Genomic DNA, 15710 nt, shown 5'->3' with positions numbered 1-15710 from the left:
CTATATGGGTAATAATAGATAGAAATGAAATATGGATGAGGGGACACTAAAGCTGGAAGAGCAAGTAGAACAAAGGGAATAAGGGGATGTGGGGACATGGTAAGAAACTAGACTAGAGCTGCAAACTTGGACAGAACTGTTTAAGACCTAAAAAAAGAAAAAAAAAAAAGAAATATCAAGTAAAGGAATGAAGAGATCAGTACTATGAGAAATTATTTGAAGGAGAGTTGGGATGGGACATGGCTATCAGGGAACATAAAAGAGAAAGATCAGAGTATGTGTGACATATTCAGAAGAGGGAAGTCCCAGGATCATTCACCCAGCAATAGATAAGGAAGAGCAGAAGGCCTGGGTGATTTGCTAACCTGGAGCAAGGCTGTAAGAGAAAGAATGTGTCTGTGGGGGTGTGTGCACTTAGTGTAGCTCACTGTCAGCAGCGAGACAAATCCACCTTTTTAGTATGCAAGTGACCACCTATAGTTTATAAAGACTGCAGAGGGGAAAGTCTAGAAAATATTTTTGCAGAGCTTGGATCTAGATGACCTTCAACATTCTTCTAGGCAAGGGTGTATCTTCCAAGCCCATCACAAAGCCCCCTTGGTACACCACTTCAGACAGGTATTTCATCATGGAATAGGAATGTGGCTGAAGTATCATTCAATTAGCTTATATAATACTAAAGTAAAATACTGAGAGGGAAGAGGAATAGATAAAGGAAAGAGGCCTAAGTGCCACTGAAAAAGAAAGGAAACAGCAAAGGAAGTGAAACCACAAAAATAAATGCTGCAAAAATAACCAGAGAACTATGAAGTGAAAGAAGAATGAGCAAGGCTGCAAAAAGGAGCAGGCTTTCTCTTTTCTAGGGAGAAAGGTAGCAAGTGACCCACAGAAAAATCTAAGTATGTAGAACCTGTAGGTATTATCCACCTGAGTGTCATTAAGAGGAGCTGAACTGGAGCAGAAAAGGCACATACTAGGTAGGAAGACAAAGAGGTAAAGTGATGTTTAAATAACAGAACTTAGATGGAGAAAGATACAACTTTACATGCTTTAATTTTTAATCTTGGATTGTTTCCCTGATAGTCACTGGTCACTAGGAAATGGTTACATTAATTTACTAAGATCTAAGGAAGCAAACATCTTAGTGTGTGCATAACCATAAACACAGTCCTGCCTGTTTCCATTGCTTAGCACTGCTCATGTACTCCCTGTTTCAGAGTTTTAAGAGCCGCCTGGTTCAGGGTGCATTCAGCCCCACGTCTGCCTGTGTATGCACATTAACACGAGTCTTGATGCTTGTGCTTGTAACCCTGTGCTCATCCCGCGGTCACCCTCGCTTCCGAGAGGCTGGAGCTGTCTGCGTGGAGGATGCACAATGGAGCCTGCGCCTCAGCATTAGAGAGACACGCATGATCACACCCAGCCTGCGGGTCCCGCGGGACTCACACACATAATTAGCCCCTGTACACCAGAGCCTCCATCGCCGTGTTTGCCACATGGTGAGTGTCACCCAGCGGGCCCGCGAACACGCGCACACAGGAGCCCTCCCGTCCCCAGCACTGCATCTGCCATATGGTCAGGCTCACCTGCTGGGGCTGGGGCAAGGAGACAGACGGGCAACACTCACACACATAATGAAGCTCCCCACTGGGCCGCCTTAAGAAATTAAAAAAAAAAAGAAAAAAAAAGTTGACATAACTGCCGCATGACCAGACTCACCTGCTGAGTCTTGGGGCAGGGTGGGGCGGTCACGCACACATGCATTGCCCATCTCTGCCAATGCTGAGAGCAGGAGGGATGTGCTCGCTTCCCCTGGGGCGACAGAGACCCTGAACCCACACAGACCGCCGGCCCCTCTGCCCCCCGCTGCCCTGAGCTGTGTGGAGGGGGACATGTAACACCAGGACACCCGGCAGTAGGAAGATTTCTTCACAGAAAGGGTGATTACATGTGGAAATAGACCGTACAGGGAGGCGATAGAGTTGCGGTCCCTGAAGGTGTTAAAAGAAGGACTGGACATAGCACTTGATGCCATGGCCTAGGTAACATAGTGGTGTTAGATTGGACTCGATGATCTCAGAGGTCTTCTCCAACCTAACCGATACTCTGTGATAACAAACCTCTCCTCCACAGCGCCCTGTGCGCACCTCAGGCTCACACCGACTCCCACGGGCAGCCAGGAGCCCCGGGAGGAGCTCCGGTACCGGCACAGCTCCGTCCTCGGGGGCGCAGCGACGGCAATTGCCGAGGTGCCGAGCAGCCACCAGGGAGCGAAAAACGAACCCTCCGTTCCCCGTCCGAGCAGCGCCGGTAAACAGCGGCCGCGGGAGGCGGGGCGGGGAGGGGCGGGCGCGGTCGTGCGGGAGGGAGCCGTGCTGCGTGAGGGGCGGGCGGCCGGCGGTGCTCCCCTCACGCCCCGCCCGCCGCCACCGCGGCGGCCGCCGGGCTGGGCGAGGATGGAAGTGGAGGCTGCTTCCCGCGCAGGCTGTTCCCGGGCAGGCGCTCCCGGGAAAGGGTCTCTCCGGGCAGGATGAGCCCGGGAAGCCGCTCGCAGGGAAGGCTGTCCCTGGGCAGGCTGTCCCTGGGGAGGGCCGTCAGCCCCGCCGCCATGTCGGGGGGAGCGGGGCTCCCCCATGGCGGTGACGCGCGTTGCCATGGCGACGGCCGGGCGGCGTTGGGGGGGGTGGCGGGATGACAACAAATATGGCGGAGAGGAGCAGGACGGCAGAGACGGGTCAGTGCCAGCCGCAGTCGCCTGGGCGGGGGGAGAGGGGGAGCCCCCCTTCTCCAGGGGCTTCTGGCGGTAGAGGGGGCCTGGCTCGCAGCGGAGTGCGGAGATGGAGCCCTTCTCCTGGGGGAAACGGGGGGTAGCACCTCTGGCCGAGGGCACTGAGGTGGTGAAGGGACCGCGGCAGAGGCTCCTGCCCGAGGAGCTGTGACGAAGGGCAAAGCCCCTTCCCTTGGGGGCTGAGGAGAGTCTTCCAGGGACAAGGTGGTCGTGGGGAAAGCTCCTTCAGGCAGGTAGAGAGGGAAGAGCCCGCCTCGTTCCAGGCCTGCCTGGGCGGCACTGACCCGCTGTGGCTGGAAGGTGTGAGGGCCGGAGGCCGGCTCACCCGGCCGGCGCTGCGGGGCCGAGCCCCGGCGGGGCACAGGAGGAGGCTGATGGTGGGGCAGCCCGCACCCTGCCCCGTCCTCCCGCACCCTGCCCCGTCCTCCCGCACCCTGCTCCATCCTCCCTGGCACCCTGCCCCATCCTCCCGCAACCTGCTCCATCCTCCCGCAACCTGCTCCATCCTCCCGGCAGGGGCAAAGGTGGCGGTGGCGAAGAGCAGAGCAAACCGGCGGTGCAGAGGAGCTCCCCTTACACAAGAAACGACCGCCTGCGTGAATTAGCATGAGAAAATAATACATGAAGATACAGGTCTGGGACTGAAACTGCAGCACAAGGCTGGTAGCTTGCGGGTTGACCTGCAGGTGCTGCTTGACCCGTCTGCGAGGTGTAAAGTACCCGGAGGCTGCAGAGGGACAGCGAGCAGCACACCTGACAGCTCCCATCCCTTACACTGTTGCTGAGGATTTCTTTAAGGAAGGTGCCAAATGTTATTCTTCCTATTCAGGATGTATTAACAATGGCTTTAACTGTGTATGTGAGATAAGTTTGTCTGAAACGGAAGTTTTGTGTCTCCTCATAAATGATAAGGACCCTCTAGGTACAGGGGTCTTTCCTGTTGTAACAAAACACAGTTAAGGTCTTTTCCAATCCACGTGAAAAAGAAAGCTCTCAAAATACATTATGAAAATTAGAGATACTAACATTTGGAAGATGGAACAAAGATGACAGCATTCCTGAATATTTAATCTCCCACAGTACCATACATAAATTATCTGGGTTCCTGAACCAGGAGTTCATTTTCCCAGCCTGCTGTGTTAGCTGATGCACCTCCACTTTTCAGCCTGAGATGTGGCTCCAAATAAATATGCATTACCCATAGAACTGGTCATGAATTTTTGGTCCACTTAAGGTTAAAAAAAGGGATAACTATGTCAAATGCTGTTGTGTTCTGGGAAATGATACTACAGAGTCTACATCTAAAAGGATTGTTCATATGGTTCTTAAGCTCCCTGTGTTCAGCCATACTGTTTATGAACCCATGGAAAAACACTGTGAAGTTTATTATGTGTTGAACTAGTCCATGAAGCAGGTGATTATTTTCATTCTCTGCACTCTGCAACACTGTTCACACAGGTGATCAGCTCTGCCTGAGCTGTGAATTGGGGAACAGATCTCTGGTGGCCATTGAACTTTGTCAGCTTTCCTTCCTACCCTCTGTACCTGTACCATTGTCAGTAGCTTCAACATGGAATGTAACTGTCATACTATTTCCAGATTAATTTACATTGTGTTCTCTGCTGTATTGCTTAAACCTGCAGTGTCACAGTATTTGCTTTTTAATTTTAGCCTTGCCCAGAACTTTTCCCACTTCTGATCATTGCAACTGACTAATCCATGATTTTCTCATAAATGTTGTGTTCCAGCTTATGCTGAATTCATGTTTGCATGTCCTGGTCCATGTCTGCTTGAGTTACACAATGCTTGTCTGGCCACTTTGCAAGTTTAATTTGCAGGTCCTTCTGTTTTGGAGAAGCCAGATAAGGAATTAAAAATGTAAAGAACCACAAAGATAGGGAAAAGACCCAAAACCCTTAGAGAAAAGGAATCAAGCTTATCATCTTGGCCCACTTTTAAGAAAGGTCATGGAAACTAGGCTGTGAGAAAAAAAGATGGGATGTTTGGATTTTTTCTGATTGTCAACTGGCACTAAGTCAACAGGCAGGTTCTTTCCATGACAAATCCCTCAAAGAATCTCTTTTTTCCTCCTCTTTACTGCTGGGTGACACTGACACTGCTGTTGAACACATAACTGGGAAATGTTCCTGCTGCATCCTCACTGCTTAGTGTGTCTTCATCATGTGTGAGATCTTGAGCAGTCTAGGAGATAAAGGAATGTAGCTCTGGAACCTGCATTTTGCACAAATGCAAGGAGAACAAAGCCATTACAGAAGGACTGAACATTGTTCAAACCATATAAATCAGTTTAGCCAGTATGAGTATTTTTTTTTTTTAACAGCAACATCGCCAGTTTAGCCAGCATGAGTATTTTTTTTTTTTTTTTTAACAGCAACATCATGTTTTTAGTTGAGGATCAGAAAACACAAGTGATAACTCATCATCTCCTCATCTTGAAATACTGATTGTTATTTGCAATTTTTGCATAAGGAAACTGTGTTTCAGAGAAATTGAAGGTAACTTACTCATGGTTTACAGCAGCACAGATTGCTGTGATGGACCATTCTTTACTGATTCAGTTCAGAACCCAGGTTTGACAAGAGTCGATGTCAGAAAAAAATACAGTGTGCACTTAGAGATAAGGGATTATAAAAATTAGGTTTCTTCCTAAAGGTTATCTGACAGTGAATTATGCACATCTAGGATGCTTTTGACCCCTCTAAACTCTTAGATTTGAAAATACACTGCAGCAAGGCATTTGGTAAATTAATTATATTTAATGGAAAAATACATCTTTTTACAAAGCAAGAATTTTTCATTTCAGTTTTATTAGTATCTCTTTCTTTTATAAGGAAGTAAATATCTTAATCTGTCTTATATTGGTAATTATTCTTACTCTTTCCCTATATACAAACGTTTTCATGTTCTGTTCCATTTCCCTGCTGAAGATTTTTGTTTCTGTTTTTGCAAATTTTTAACCTTTTTTTTTTCTTTTTGATTGGGGAGGGGGATTAGGGCACACAGAATTGGACAAAGCATTTCAGAAGAGGGATTTCCGTCAGCTTCTAGTCTACTGTTAGGCCCAGCATTGTTCTCTACATCATGGATTCAGTGCAATTTCAAGTAAAATTGAGACTTAACATGGAAGGTAGATTATCTCACACCTGTCTAGTACAGAGTTCATATTCTGCTGCTATCCTCACTGGACTAGGCAGACATCTGCTCTAATCCATTAAAATAGTTTCTGTATTCTGATGTTTGGTAGAGTGCTGCAAATCAGCTCACTTTACTCTGAATTAATAATTTTACCATTGTAATTGGCTCCTTTGTCCTACTTGCTTTCTTGAAACAGCTTTTTGCAGTAAACTCTGAATTTGTATGCATCCTGTCTGGTTTTCCAGGCTGAAACCTTCATGTCTCAAACTGAGACATGTCAAATCCAACTTAAAAGCAATGTAAATCTTCACAAATGAAGCTTGCAGGATGATGAAAATGGTTGAGTGCAGTTAGTTACTCTCAGGAGCTTCTTGGTTGGACTTGCAGTTGTTCTGCTCAGCTGCCCTTGCTGTCATAAACCTCTGGAAGATACAGGATACAGGAAAAGAACCAGTTTAGTCAAGTTTCATCAAAATCATGATGAATGTTATTTTTCCAGTTCTGTAGCAAAGAAGACATTTTAGCTTCTCTAAGGAAGGATTAGGAGTAGGTCATAGTGAGTACAGAATGCCCGTATTTGCTAAAGTTTTTGACCCACGAACCAGATGAAAGTGTTTTCCAATTTAGAATTTCACTAGTTATCTCATTCTCCCCAGGTTTCTGTTCAAGGCATCTGTATTACCTTCAGAGGACTTGCATCTGGAGACCTGAATGATCAAAGGGTGTAGTTATCTCTGAGTTCTGTAATAGTTTTCTATCCGAGGCAACTGCATATTAGCCTGGATTGACAGTTCTAATATGTGTTATTCCACAATTGCTAGTCATTTTGTGGATATTAGTATTTCTGGTATTTCATTGTGTCATCATCGCTGAAATCATAGCGAAAGCAAGGAAAGGCATTTACTCACGGTACTGGACAGGATATAAATAAATGTCTTTAGACCAAAAATCCTGGTTATCGGAATGAACAGGCTTCCCAGCTGAACGTGGAGTTTTTAATGTTTATTTACATGTCACAGTCAGTACCTTGCAGAGTGGTGTTGAGTCACATTTCATGTTAAGAATGTTTGGAATTTTCAAAGTGTTCACAGTGATGCTGTGACCTGGCTTCAGGGAGGAAATCTGCAAACGTCTGTTGAATGCTCAAGCCCCACCCAAAGTTTGTGTAGTAATTGGTGTTCCTAAAACACTCGGTGTTCAGCTCATTATTTTAGAGATCTGCATGTGAAGGGGCCAATAGAGCAGCTGTGTAAATGCTGCAGTGTTTTCTGATTGATTTCAATATCTTTCAAAAAAGAATACTTATTCTTTTAAAAATATTTAATCACATGTAGTATGACAACATTCTAGTATCAGACACATAACTGCTTTCTTTTCAGTGGCCTTAATTATTAAATAAAAAGCCAAACTAAATAAGAAAATAATTTGTCTTTAAATACAGGTTTTTTCATAACTAATTCACCAGCTTTATCATGAGGAAATTTAAAATAGGAGAGATCAGCTAATTACTTTAACAATAGTACTTAATCTTGGTCATTAAAATAACACTGTACATCAGCGGTACATCTGATTCTCCAGATAAACTTAATTTCTGAATTGACTTTTCCTAAATGATTTCTGAATTTTAAAGTGTATACAAACAACAGAACTTGTTTTGTAATATGCACGACGAACCTGTGAGCATAGCAGAATTCCAGTGTTTGGGTAAAGACATTGCAGCCTTCGTGCTGGAAGGGATCTGCCCACTGTATCCTCCTATCAGCACGAGGAGGCTTCAAACATCAGTGGAAAACTGTGTGGGGACTGGGCCCAGCCTTGCAGATGTTCACACAGCAGAAAGAGCTGTTTGCAGTTGTTTATAAAATGCTGCAGGACAGATTTGTAAACAAATCTGAAATGGGATTTGTTCAATAAAGACATTTGCCAGAACTTACTGATTGCATTGGTATATTTCAGCCAGAGCAGTTGGAAGTCCAGGGGACATTAGAGAAAGGTTTCTTAATAAATCTGAGGCCCTTTGTAAACTATTAACTATTTCAGTTTTAACTGAAATAATTTTAACTGTTAGCTGTATAAGTTGAAATATTCATTGAAGTTCTGTACAGAAATTAACTCTAGTCACTGTAGAAAGGTATTATAGTGATCATTAGACTCTGTTGCCAGTAGGCTGCTATGCAGGTAATTTCCAGTGTTTTTCAGTTATCCAGTGGAAAAAAAAAATCCCCACTAGAAAAATTCACTGAAGAAGAGCTGCTAACGTATATTTGGTATTTAAAGCTTTGATCATATTTTTGTTACATAATTTGCCATATAAGGAGACCTGAGAAATACTAATGAAGGCTTTATACAGCCAGAAGATAAAATTTCAGAAAAAGAAAGAAACAGGAGTATGTTAGGTGTTCCAGTTGCCATTTTTGAATGGTTTACCATTTCCTAGCCATATTTCATACATTTTTTTCTTTGACGAATAATCAAAGCTTGGAAAAGTTACTTACCTCAAGCCTCCCAACGTTTTTTCTTTCAGTGAAGTTCAAAGCACCCTATTAATTACTAGCACTTGTGAGAGGAGGCTTTTGAATTTGTAAAAAGTAAAATGAGACACATGGAGAATTTTAATAGGTTTTATACTGAAATTTGTAAAACAGAAGTTTCTGCAAGTTTCAGTGGCTGTCACTGCTTTTAGTAGGCAAAAGTCTCATGCAAAAGACCAGATCAACCTCAGAATGCATTTATTTGGCCTGCATAGCTTTTCTGGTTTTGGAAGTAGAGCTATATATGCTGAATAAAATAGGTTTTTAGAGTCATGTCCCTGTGTTACAATGGAACCAGCCTGATCTTCTCATGGGGCCACTACAAGGACTGTGACACTGAGATCTGCAGCACCAGCCCACCCTCCAGGTGGGACACCTCACACAACAGCTGTCAGCTGCCACAGGAGAGATGAACAACTTGTCTACACTGGGAAATTTTCCTTCCTCCTCTTCCTCTTCCTCCACACCTGCTTAGGGACAGAAGGAAATGGCTGAATAGTCATCGTTACCTTTTTTAAAGTTTTTTAATGGAGATGTCTGATAACTTGGTAAGAGAAAGCAGCAGCCCCTGGATAAAGGAGGTTCTGGAGGACATGGAGGGAGTTTGTGCAGCTGTTTCCTGCTGATGCCACTGAGATGCAGCCGTGCTGCTTTGCTCACAGCAGTGCTGCTGATGCAGAGCAGCTCCAGCACAGCCACCTGGGTGTGTGCACTCTTGTTTCTGGAGGATTGATTGTGCTGCTCTTTTCCTGAACCATGGGAATCTATAGAAACCAGCTTAGATTTCTCAAGTGATTCCCCAAGGTAGTTGGCATGCAGAATTGCCATGTTTAGATTGCACTGTACCTGAGCTAATAAGTTCTGGGCTCATGCTGTATCTGCCATTAATCTATAATAGAGGTAAACCAATTTACAATTAATTGAAGTTGGTTATGGGTACACATCAATGTATCCTGTATCCCAGCTTCCTTGTAGCATTGTCCTCACAACCAATTTTCTTGACTTTGCCACAGAGGCCAAGCCTGCCATTTAAGAAATGCTGTATTTGTTAACTTTGGATTTTTACATAAAATTCTTGAAGTAATTTTACTATTTGTATGTTGGAATGGTTTGGAAAACTGCTCTACCAAAATAATAATGACTTCAATTTCATTTTGTCACAGACTCTCAAACTTGGAATGTGGACTTCAGTATTAAATCTAGGGCGCTCATCCTGCAAATGCTTGGCAATGAATTTGATGTATTTGTGTACAGTAAATGCTTTTCGTGACTGGTTCTATTTTAGGATAAGTAATGTATAAATGTTAGAGACTAAAACGTACATGTTCTTACATATATTTTCTAATATACATATGTATCCCTGTCCTCTCAGTATGGTAAACTACCTGATTTCATAGTTTCATTATGTCAAAAATCGAGCATAGAAAAGGGGATGGAGGAAAAAGTAGTTGTCTTAAATTATTATTATTAAATTAATAAGCTCTCTAATGATTCCATTTACCTACTAATTCACAGAGCTGTTTACTTAGCAGTGGATCTCACTGGCAAGATTTTCCTTTTACATTTTGTTTCATAAGCACCTTGAAAAATGTGTTGAATTTCAATCTCCACTAAAGCAAGTGGAACATCAGTTCCCGTGAATCACCAGAGCAGAGCAGCAGGAATCCATCGCAAAGGGAGCCCGTTTGGATTCATTGCAGCTCTGCTGATGTGTTTTCATTTGCAATAAGCAGCAGAGGCACTTTGCCATTACAGACAACTTCAGTGCTGGGAAGCCTGGCAAGTGACTATCAGGTTTTCATGCATATAAAATGCAGATGAGGTAGTATGGTGTGTTTGATTAATGAAAAATTCCTCAAATAACCTATACAAATCCAAAAGCAGCAGCATTATTTCATGGGAGCTGTCTATGTGAAATAGGATTGTGAGATAAACTTGGCTCTGTACTACTTACCTACACCCAAAGCCTGTGGTGCTCCAGAACAGCAGATGTTTTGTAACTAGGCACAATACCACTATATCTGCTGGTTATTTTATTTCTGAGCGGTACAAATAAACAGTAATTTGATCTCAGAGCATTCTTTGTGTAAGCCTTCTTGAAGGTGGAATTTTTGGCTTGTGTTCTGAATATTTGAAATATTTTGTATGCATTTCATATTCCCATAAATATTGTATCAACTTAGCATTTGCTTAGTTAAAAAAACTGCTGAATATGCTGTATTAGTTAGTAGTGTTCTCTGTAGTTTTATTCCTGTTATGTTGCTGATGCAAGACAGTTAATAGATCGTTTGTTTTTGCTGATATTTTTTTATGTTAGAAAATGGGAATTCTGAACGAATATTTAATTTTTTTTTAATTTTTTTTTTTTTTTTTGCTCTACAGTGCTTTGTGAATAAAATAAAACTGCAATGATCTAATTGTTTGAAATGAAATACTAGATGATGTTCTTAAATAAAGGGAATGTGAATGGGCAATGCTTGGATCAAAGATTCTCAATAGCTTAAAATAGTACTTTTTGGAGTGGACTTTTGGGAAGTAGGGAGAAATGCTGTCCTAAATGAAGAAGTTAAAGGAGTTGTTTCAATGAGTAATTATAACTATGGAAGTAACTAATAGTGTAATTGATTTCAGCAACCTGGGGGAACAAATTATTTCAGAAGTAGTACTAAAATCCCGAAATTATTTTAAATATGCAATAGTGAAAAGGAGTGTAACTCAAAAGTGAAGAAACTGTGGCTGAAACTACTGCTGCTTAAGTTAACTGCAGAAGACATCCCTACATCCCTAAACAACAGGTGAATAGGAAGCAAGATCCAAGGGAAATAGCAGTTTAACCCAAAGTAGAATACAGGAATGGTGTTTAACAACCAGGATGGGAATTGTCTGTGCACCAAGGTTGCCCAGGTTTCAGTTACTGCACTAAGGATGGAAGCCCAAGCAGCTGCAGCCACCTTTGTTCCAGTCACTTGGGAAATACAAGGTCTTGAACAGAGAGATGGTGCTGTGCAAAGCTGCTGATGTATTTCCCTGCAGGATTTTGTGCCTGCCCTGGAGTCCTCATGGAAGGCCCAGTTTCCCATGGATAAAGATCCATTACCACCACAATGATGTTAGTGGTTGAGTCAGAAATTGAATTGAAGTCTCCTGAACTCATGAATTAGTGATAATCAAATAATTTTTTAAAAAATTTGGGCAGGTGCATCTGCAAGAAATTTACAGTAGTTGCACTTTAGGTATGAAAAAAATTAAAATAGTGGGTTTGGTGTATTGCCACAGCTGACCTGTGCTGAGGCTCACCAGGCTGAGTGCTTATGAATAATAGCTGAGAATGAGATAAAAGCCCTATCCAAATTAGAAAGCACAGCTGTATTCCCTCAGTGCTAGCTCTGGAATAATGTCCATGATCCAGCATGCTAGCTCAGCATCACAGCTATGGTGTATCCCTTTGGCCTTCTTGGGATTCAGCAGATAAGCTCATGCTTCCACACTAAGGCATAGACATCTCTTTAAATATAAATTTGGAAAGTTCCCGTTCAATCAGTAGTCATAGTAAGCCATGAAAAATGCCAGGAATTTGGCATGAGCAGGCTAATTTTCATAAACAGAAAAAGTGCTGTTTATGTGTTCCATACTTGACCTTGCTGATATTCTTGAAAGACTTCCATAGGACTTCATACTTAGTATTTTTATGAGATGTCTTTTGTGGACAAACATTTTGAATGTGATAGTCACGGCTGAGGAGTCTGAAAACTAGGACAAGAAATAATGCCTTGGCCTTTTGCAAAAGCTGAAATCAGCCTCCTTCTCTGTTATATCAAGAATATTTATTACCTGTTGAGTCTTTTTCAGTTTCCCAGCTGAGAATCTGTTGGTCCCCAAGAAAGGAGACACACAAAGTTGTTAACTTGGAGAGATTAAACTTTGTTAGTCACTAAAGGCTATATAATCTTGGGTCAGGGTCACTGCATTGGTTGCTACACCTAAGATGCTTTATTTACATTTAGCTTGGCTCAATGTGAGTTTAGAAACTTATTTTTTCATGACTTCTTCCAGTTATGCTGTCAAGTTTAAGCAAGATAACGTGCTTTTGTTAAATCAGTGCCTCACACCCTGTGCAGCTGAAAAATGGTTATATACATATTATCCAGGAGTATATATGGATTTATACACAGCATGTATCCATGAATCTCTCCCTTTCCTTCCTCTTCTATGCTCCCTCAGATACAACAAAACCCCAGGTATATAAAAGCTGATTTGTTTCAGTATTAAATAGCATGGGAAATATTTACAGCACTTTAGGATGACACCAGTAAATACTAGTGAGTAACTTCAAGCACCACCATCTTTTTCCAGTTTTGTGAGTACTATCAGGTTTTGCCCTTACCTGAAATTTCTTCAACTAAAATTCCAAACCCTGCAATTGCCTGCCTGCTTGACTTGGTGTTTCTTGCAGGTCACATGCCCTCCTTGTCTTTGGGAAATCAGTTGCATACAAATTTCAGAAAGATATGGGATGCCATGGAAGAGTTTCACTTCTTGAAGTTCTGTGGGATCAGTTTTAGCTCTTCCATTCTCTTCCTTCCTCAGAACCCCTAGTCACAGATTTTCCCCTGGAATGGTAGGAACATCCCCAATTTTTTTTTTCTTGACCCAGAACATGAATTGCTGTGTATCCTTTGATGTTTCAGCATCTCCTCTCATTCACATGCAGAGCTAATTCTCTGAGCCATCCCTTATTTCCCAGAAAGGGTGGACTTGTTGATACTTTTTTGAGGATGCAGCTCTGAGGACTAGTTCAACTTAAGTGCTGTTATCTCCTCTTTTCTCTGCTAGCTGGGGTTGCATATTATGTACTATAATTTTGTTTACTGTTTATATATTTTATGCTTTTGTGTGATGTGGTTTTTTTTCCTAAGTATTGCTACTATAGCAACTGTTGCATCATGTGATACCTTTGATGTTATCAAGATAGCAAATACTTGTTAAAAATATATATAATGAAATTCACTGATCCTTACAATGTTTTTAAATAAACATCTTTTCAGTTAATGTATTTAATACAACTGTATTTTCATTCTTTTTATTTTTCATTTGTGGTAGAATTTTAGTTTAGAGCTTATAAATGCAGCAAAAAGAGTAATGGATTTTTTTTCTTGGTTGCTGAGTTCAAAGCATTAATTGCTTTTTAAAATTTTCGGTAGAAAAATTTGTTCATACTTTCTTGGACACTTTGGATTTCACTAAAGTGATACAAAAAATTTCATTGCCATTTGTCTCTAACAGAAAGGTATATCCTTGGGGATATCCCACACTGAGATAATGAATGAGTAATCTTGAAGTAAAGCTTTTAGGTTGAAGATTGGAGACAAATATCACATATGAAACAAGTGCAAGTCCGCACAAGCTGACTTTTCTTCTTTTTCTATAAACTCATAAGACAATGCCAGCCCCTGGGAGTGAGGAGTCATTGTACAGAGCAGTATCTGTCTGCCAAATATCTCCAGTTCAATGTTCCTCATTGGAATTTGGACAGGAGCTATAATCGACCTTGGATTGATAGTTGTGTCTCTGTGTGGATCTGGTCTTTTTGAAAGGACCATGTAATGGAGATTTCTCATCACCTTTTCACACTTGACCAGCCTGGTGGTCAATGCTTTATTTTGGGCTAAGCACCTTGTGTACCTTTTTGTCCCTACTTGCCCTGGGCTTTCTGCTCAGTATGTTGCAGGCAAAGTCCTCTTTGTGGTGCCACTGAGCCTCTCATAGGCACCCCACATGTCACCAGCTTTAGTGATCATTTTGCTTTACATATTTGCACATAAGAACAAGATTTTCCACCCTAAGCTTTGACTCAGATACCAATTCCACACCTTCTGCTAGAGTAAAGGAGTTTGGGTATCTGCATCTAAAGAGGCACGAGGTATTTAGATCTACTTGTGCTTCTAAGCCAAAATAAAAATTAATGGTGGATTAGCTAAGGAGTTGTGTTAGGAAAGTTGAAAGGTAATATTGTCTGGTAGCCTCTGAAGAAAGAGTAACTTGTGCAATAAATTGAAGACCCAAACCATAAATTTTGTTTCCTTCCTATTACGCTACCAACCACAAGCTCTTTCAAGTCCCTGGCAGTAAGATGGCAGTTTATTTCTACTGACTACTTTCAGAACCTGTGAATCTGTACAAATCTCAGAATTTGCCTGATAATCTCTGTTAAACTACAGTTCATCTTTACTTTGCTTGTTTTCTTGAATATGAATATCATCTCAGTTTGGAGACAGACTTGACAAGCAGTCTGTTGGTCAAATCGTAGGAGGAAAGTAATTGAAGAGACAATTGCTGCAAAGCTGCTTTATCTCAAATTTGGTTTTTAAATGACAACATGATGTTACTATTTTTTAGAACTAGTCCAAGCTATATGACAATGCCTTCTTGTGGTAACCAGTGTTTTCCTTGCTGGACTTTTGAAATAGGTAATGGTGACAGAATGGGCACAGTACCCCAGTGTGATGCAGCAGGTGTAGCTGGTACCATGCCGGGTATTCTCTCAAACCCTGGGATTTGTAGTCTAAATATATTTTTTCCCTTTCTTTTCAGATCACAGTGCCTGTGATTTAAGTACATTTCAGATTGACAGCACTTTGCAGTATGTTTAGATTCTCCAGGTCATGCCCAAGCCTTGTTTCAGGATACCTGACTGTGAAGATCAAAATGACAGTTGTGTTTTCTTCTTTTTCTTAGCATTTTTAAGTCAATAGAGCTGGAATTCCAAGTTCCTGACTGCTGCTGCCTGTAGGATTTTTAGAATGGCTACAGAGCATTCAGAAGTCATAGCAGAAATAGCTTGCCTTCCATTTCTGAAGCCTAGGGACAATGATATAAAAACTTTTATTAAAAAAAAAGGTCAAAGAACAAGAGATCATAATCAGCTATTAGACTATAGACCTGTACTAATGCTATAATTTAAAAGAATTTTGCTAAAATGACATTGTTTTCAGGTTTGTGGAGCAGACTGTTATTGGCATAACATCCAAAAGTGCTGCTTAGCCAAAGTGTGAGTTGAGCAGTGTTCATCTGGAGACTTGGAATGTTTTGGAGCTAATAGAAATTGCTGTTGGTCATCTGAATTAATTTGTTTTGTTGCAAACTGTACTGAGAGTTCAGATTCCCTTCTTTGTGTGGGTTTCTATTAACAGTGTGGCTCAATGCTGGTGGAGCATTTCTGGGATACCTAGAAACTT

General features: G+C 41.8%; 1 protein-coding gene across 1 annotated transcript in view; it reads left to right on the top strand.

Moving 5' to 3' along the window:
- Positions 1-3433: 3433 nt before the first annotated feature.
- AGBL4 (AGBL carboxypeptidase 4) overlaps positions 3434-15710 on the top strand; it is a gene marked incomplete at its 5' end in the record, with an annotated part of 879139 nt that continues 866862 nt past the window's right edge. Inside the window, one exon of the mRNA XM_041483183.1 lies at positions 3434-3590. Coding sequence (XP_041339117.1) covers positions 3434-3590 — 157 coding nt within the window. The remainder of the gene's footprint in view (positions 3591-15710) is intronic.

The sequence above is a fragment of the Pyrgilauda ruficollis genome, unplaced genomic scaffold (genome assembly GCF_017590135.1).
Source record: "Pyrgilauda ruficollis isolate IOZ18807 unplaced genomic scaffold, ASM1759013v1 scaffold6, whole genome shotgun sequence".
NCBI lineage: Eukaryota > Metazoa > Chordata > Aves > Passeriformes > Passeridae > Pyrgilauda > Pyrgilauda ruficollis.
The sequence above is the reverse complement of the archived record's forward strand: the minus strand, read 5'-3'. Positions and strand labels throughout refer to the sequence as shown.